This window comes from Ipomoea nil, unplaced genomic scaffold (genome assembly GCF_001879475.1).
Source record: "Ipomoea nil cultivar Tokyo-kokei standard unplaced genomic scaffold, Asagao_1.1 scaffold0900, whole genome shotgun sequence".
In the NCBI taxonomy this organism is placed as follows: Eukaryota; Viridiplantae; Streptophyta; class Magnoliopsida; order Solanales; family Convolvulaceae; genus Ipomoea; species Ipomoea nil.
Genome location: NW_017617328.1, coordinates 2,421,425 through 2,428,218, shown reverse-complemented (window position 1 = coordinate 2,428,218; position 6,794 = coordinate 2,421,425). Strand labels below are relative to the sequence as shown.

At 37.6% G+C, this 6,794-nt stretch overlaps 1 protein-coding gene across 1 annotated transcript; it reads left to right on the top strand.

The window, feature by feature from the left end:
* Nucleotides 1-5,886: 5,886 nt before the first annotated feature.
* Nucleotides 5,887-6,567, top strand: LOC109179384 (putative wall-associated receptor kinase-like 16). The gene has a single exon (XM_019328879.1). The coding sequence runs from the start codon at nucleotides 5,887-5,889 to the stop codon at nucleotides 6,565-6,567; it is 681 nt and encodes a 226-aa protein (XP_019184424.1).
* The last annotated feature ends 227 nt before the right edge of the window (nucleotides 6,568-6,794 follow it).

Here is a 6,794-nt window from a genome sequence, read left to right as displayed (position 1 = left end):
CATAACTATAAATTCATAACTTCACAATTATAGATCCAGAATTGCATAACTACACTTCCATAATCTGTAAACTATATATCCATAATTTGAGAACTATATATCCATAATTGTTACAATCAATGTGAATAGTTGAATAAGAACATATTCATAATAATCAAACTTTATATTCATAATTATTGATCATTTGAACATCATATTAATAGTTTAAACCTACACAAGAAAGCAGTAAACTACCTATGAAAGTCATCAACCTCAGCAGCAGCTTGGGCAGCAGGTGTAGTAGGAGTTGCTGATTTTTCAAATGGCACCATAATTAGCAATGGAGTTGCTTCCTTCTCCTTCGAGGTTGATACTTCTGCATTCCTCACAATGTTCTCCACCAGGGTGTCTAAGGCTACTCTTGAGATGGTGGTGGGGTTGGAGTAGAGCGTCCAAGTAGCTCAAACGACCGGGGTTCTATTTCCATTTCCTTTCTGGTTTTTTCAAAGGCCTCCACCAAAGAGTCAACTGCTGCCGTGAAGCTCTCACTTCCGAAGAATATGTCATCCAGTTGCGAGGCAGTTGGGCTAGAAGTGGGTTGAATTGTGCTTGCAGCACTCAGCATCGTGGAGATTTCTGAAAAAGCCTTCTTCATGATCTCAACTGGGGCCCCTTGCTTGCCAATATCAGACATGACTTGACTGAATTCCAGCACATCTGTTGTAAGCTTCTGAAGCACACGGGTCACTCTGTCAACATTAGACAGTGGCACAGATGGTGTTGGAACGGATGGTGTAGCAACAGGGCTGCGTACTAGTCTAGGTATTGCAGCAGGAGGAGGTGCAGGTCGGGGTGATGATGTTGTTGCAATGGTGGTAGGCCTCTGAAATCTAGGGATAACTTTCCCCTTTCCAAAACCCCCTGATCTTATTTCAGCTGATACTCTCTTGCGTACAAGCATCTTTGTCCAAGCCTTGATTGCCGGGAATGTTCGGTTGACAGCCATGCCTTTGAACTCTACCCGGTCGAAGTAGAACAGCTTCAAAAATTACAGAAGAGCACGTTAAAGAATTGAATAACTACACATCCAGAATTGTATAGCTACACACCCATGATTGGATATCTATAATTCCATAATTGCACAACTACACATTCAGAATTGCATGACTACACATCCTTATTTGCATAACTATAATTCCATAATTCTAAAAATACACATCCGGAATTGCATAACTATACTTCCATAATTGCATAATTATAATTCCATAATTACAAAACCACACATCCATAATTGCATAACTATATTTCCATAATTGCAAAAGTATATTTCCATAACAGCAAAAACACAATTTCATAATTGAAAGAATACACATCCATAATTGCAAAACTACACATCCAGAATTGCATAACTACACATCCATAATCTTATATCTACAATTCCATAATTGCAAAACTATAATTCCATAACTGCAAAACCACACATCCATATCTGCATAACCACACATCCAGAATTGCATAACTATAATTACATAATTGCATAACTATAATTCCATAATTAAAAGCAGTTTATGTATAATAGGAGGTATAATAGGATCTTACCAGGATGAATACCATTGGCCCTGGAAAGGATCTTGTAGGATGTTCCTTGTAAATCTCAATTGAATCAATGAGAGACCTGTATGTGTATCGGCACCAATTCAGTCTTGAAATTGCCCGGATGTTGAGCAACGACTTAAGAACTCGGTAGTTGGTATATCTTCCAGTGTTTCCTCGGAGCAGGGAGGAAACAGCGAACACCATAAAGTCTCTCTTGAAGGCATCACCCTGGTCACCTCTTCTGATTATCTCTCAGGCATCTTGGTTGTTATGGGTGACCCTGCCTGGACATTCCACCTCTTCCTCCAGTCAGTTAGGAGCTTATTATACGCAGCCGTAGAATTTTCCTCAAATTTTGTACCCTCCTCAACATCCCTCTTTCCCCGGGGGATCCCCAACGTGTATTCAACGTCCTCTTCGTTGACATGCAGAATATCACCTTCCAATACAAAGTCTAACTTGAAAACATCAAATCTTTTCAGAAGATATTCAACCAATTTTGAATAATTGCTTGAGAATTGCAGATGTAGCATGCCTCCAAAATCGATATCAACAACAGCATCCTTCTGATCCTGTGATAGGCGGTTGACAAGGTCAAACATTTGTCTGGGACCCATCCGCGTGCTGAAGTAATCCGTGTCAGGTTTATGTGCTTGTTCTCGTTTTGCTAGTTTTTCCCTCTTTCTTTTGACAGCTTCCTGTTGTTGCCTTGTGGAAGGCTCTGCAGAATCAGTGATTTCATGTTCATCGTTTTGTGCAGGGGTGAGCTGAGCAGTCTGCGAGTTCAATATCGCTCTGGTTTTTGTCTTCTTTACTGACCTGACGAATTGTCCAAGTGTAGTGTCATCCCTCGGATTTGAGTCTTCCATTTCTGCAAATAAAAATCATACAAAGTTATGTTAAAAAGACTTGAATGCAGTTTGGTGCACAGAACAAGGTTGACAGAGTATGTTGGTCCTGAAAAGGGTGGCGAGAAGTCTAGAGAGAGGGGGGGGGGGTGAATAGACTTCTCTAACTTTTCAATTTTACTTCTGCAAGCAACACTTTGGTAACTTCAACTCTAAGTAACAAGAATAAACAAGTATAACAACTTAGAGTGTGCACAGCGGAAAATGTAACGGCAAAGTGTTATGCTTTAATTGTGTAGTGCTCAAAGAGAGATTCTATACATGTATCACGTTAGAAACACTTGATATAGATTAAGGATGATGTATGTAAAATTTCACTTGCATGCAAACGAGGGAACTATCAAACCCAGACAGATAAAGATACGCGATAAATCGTAACGGGTTAGTTCACAGTTGATATAAGCATGCACGGAATATAATTGAGCAGTAATTAAATAGAGAGAGAGAGATTTATAGTGGTTCAGAGGTGGTGTAATTCTCCTAGTCCACTCTTCTCCTTTCACTTCAAGGAGGAAATTCACTATTCTTCGATCACCAACACTTCTCTGAGTGCTTCGCACAAAGCTACACTCCACCAAGGTTTTTCGCAAGCTCCTCTTGTTACTTCGCCTTCCCGAGTACTTCGCACCAAGATGTACTCCTACACCACGAGAACTACGCACAAAGTTACGCTCGCACCGAGTTTTCACAAGCTCCCCTTGTTACTCTACCCTTTACAACCGAGTGCTACGCACAAAGCTACACTCCAACTGGGTTTTTCACTCTCTCTAGTTACTCTACCCCTTTTTCTACACTCAGTAGAAGATTTACAATGAAATACAATGATTTCTTCTATAAGACTTGAATTATATCGTATATAGCTCAATATATCACTTGATGTTTGATTGGATAATTTTCTTCGTAATTCCCCGTACTTGTCTTCAAGTCTGCTTGGGCATTTTATAGCCAATGAAAGCTATTTGCCCGTTGATCAACTTTCGATCTTGATCGTCCATTTTGAATTTGTAGTTGATCAAATAATTTTGCCAACTTGGTCTGCAAAGTCATTTCGTCGTCTGTCAGAAGATTTGAATAATTTTGTCGTTGCTCTTCTTTAATCTGACAAAGCTTTTCTTGGGATGTGTAGCCTCCAAATTTGAATTACTCTCAAGCATGACTTTTGTTGAATTATTGATCTAATATGCCAAGTTGATCAAATAATTTATCTGTTGATTCTTGCTTGAGTATTTAAAATATTTCCTTCGTGTATCTGCTTCTTCGACTCCTTCGTCTTCCTTCGCAAAAACAGAGCTTCTCAAAAAACTTTTTGAATTATTGATCTAATATGTCAAGTTGATCAAATAATTTATCTGTTGATTCTTGCTTGAGTATTTAAAATATTTCCTTCGTGTATCAGCTTCTTCGACTCCTTCGTCAAAACAGAGCTTCTCAAAAAACTTTCTGTCTAACAATTGTATCATGATGATGTCATGTCCCGATAGTATATCATGTTCACCTTGTATCATGAACTAGTATCATGTTAGACTAGTATCATGATCTTGTTATCATGTCTTCATAAGACAAAAATTACTTCAAGTAGTGAAAGTCAAACCATGTATCTTTTAATTGCTTAGCAAGGCTTCTTCCAACTCAACTAGTTAACCATTTGATACATCTCAAGACTTAAATTCTTTTGTCTCATCTCTTCACGTGAGTTTCACAACTCTTGTAGAAGCATATCACGTTGTGACGTCATCATCCGATATCACATAATATCATGTTATAAAAATTATTTCTTCATGATAGCTCTACCTGATATACTTCATGATATCACCCCCCGATATCATACTTCGTGATATTACTTCATGTCTACTACTTCATGATAGCACTTCACCATAGCTTGTCTAACCCTTTTTAGACCAAAATGCTCTCAATGGGATTCAAACTATAAATCATCAAGTATCAAGTGTGCTTCAACAACTCTTCTTTCATCTCATCCATCTCAACATTTGATGACTTAATGCTTCATAAATGTGTTAAGCTATGATCCCGCTTACATTTATTCTTCCTTCAAAACAGCTTTCACGTAGGCTTCATGGCAGGGGTGCACCATACTTTGTGAACCAGAACTGACTCAAATAAAATAAAATTGGGGTCTACAAAATACATTTGGCTCATCAAAACTCATACAATATATTCCTAACAGAGTACTATATCCATATTTGTATATATACAATTCCATAAACACACAACTATACTTCCAGAATTGTATAACTACATATCCATAAACTCATAACTATACCCACAAGGCAAATTATGCTAAAAACACTTGAATGCAGTTTGGTTCACAGAGTACTATATCCAAATTTGTATAAATACAATTCCATAAACACACAACTATACGTCCAGAATTGTATAACTACATATCCATAAACTCATAACTATACCCACAAGGCAAATTATGCTAAAAACACTTTAATGCAGTTTGGTGCACAGAGTAAGGTTCACAGAGTACTACATCCAAAGTTGTATAACTACAATTCCATAAACACACAACTATACTTCCAGAATTGTATAACTACATATCCATAAACTCATAACTATACCCACAAGGCAAATTATGCTAAAAACACTTGAATGCAGTTTGGTGCACAGAGTAAGGTTCACAGAGTACTACATCCAAAGTTGTATAAATACAATTCCATAAACGCACAACTATACTTCCAGAATTGTATAACAACATATCCATAAACTCATAACTATACCCCTTTCATATTTGTATGAATTGAAATTCATAAACTCAGTACTATACATCCAGAATCTTATAACTACAAATCTATAAACTCATAAGTACAATCTCAAAAAGCACCAAAGATGAGACAGATATGGTCATAATGATAAACATACACATTCATAATCATAAACATACACATTCATAATCATATAACTATACATTCATACATTTTTTAAACAGTGCAAAACCCTAGTCTAAAATTACAGAAATTATACTGAAAATTCATGCTTATTTTATATAAATCCATGATGTAACAACGTAAAATACATAATACCTATCTAAGAAAGAAGTTGAGCTCGGCTGTAGAGTGGAAGTGATCTGCGACAACGACGACTGACGCCGGCAACAATGGTGACGATGAATTTGAGCAAACCCGATGAAATGTGGAAGAAAAGCTAAAAAAAAATGGCGACGATGGGAGCAGTTGGAGGGAATCGTGTGGGAGAAGAAAGAGTTATGTTCTGTAGTGGAGGGAAGTGATATGGGAGAGGAAACGATGCACAGATGCTTTTGTATTTTATTATTTTTTTTAAAAAAATTGATTGGTGGAGTGAAACGGTGCCACTAACGGCACCATTACTCCAAAACGGCGTCGTATGCACCCGTATTCACCAAGAATGGTGCATATGGATGCACAACATAACGATTGAGGTAATTCTGCTCTCTCAAATCAATCACAAAAACATAGTCAAACTCTCTGGATGTTGTTTAGAGACAGAAGTTCCATTTCTAGTTTATGAGTTCATAAATAATGGAACGTTGTCAGAGCATATCCACAACAAAGACAAAACATCGGCTCTACCTTGGTCAACTCATTTAAGAATAGCTACTGAAACAGCTGAGGTATTCTCTTATTTGCACTCTGCGGCCTCTCCTTCCATCATCCACAGAAATGTTAAATATGTGAATATTCTTCTCGATAACGATTATATTGCCAAGGTATCTGATTTCGGTGCATCGAGATTAGTCCCTCAAGATCAAACTCAACTGACAACAATGCTGCAAGGAACATTTGGTTATCTAGATCCCGAGTACATGCAAATCCACCATTTGACAAAAAAGAGCGATGTTTACAGCTTTGGAGTTGTCCTTATGGAATTGCTAACGAGTAAGAGGGCGATATCCTTTGACGGCCCAGAATTAGAGAGAAATATATCTCAACATTTTCTTTCATTGTTGAAAGGAAATCAGTTGTTCAAAATTCTTGATGGCAACATTTTATGCGAAGGAAGCACTACTAAGGAGTTGCAAGAGGTTGCCTTACTTGCAAAAAGGTGTTTGAATTTCAAGGGGGAGGATTGGCCGAGATGAAGGAAGTAGCAATGGAACTAAGTGGATTGAGGAGAGCAGTAAAACATCCCTGGGCTAATAATTCATCGACTTCCATGGAATCACAGGCTTTAGTTATGGAGTCATCAATTCCTTTGGGATATGATCTTAATTTTAGTGTATCAACAACTGGATATGATAGCATAAAAATTGATATGGAGTTTCCACTAGTGCTGGAAGATAATTGTAACTATAGCTAGTTCATCTCA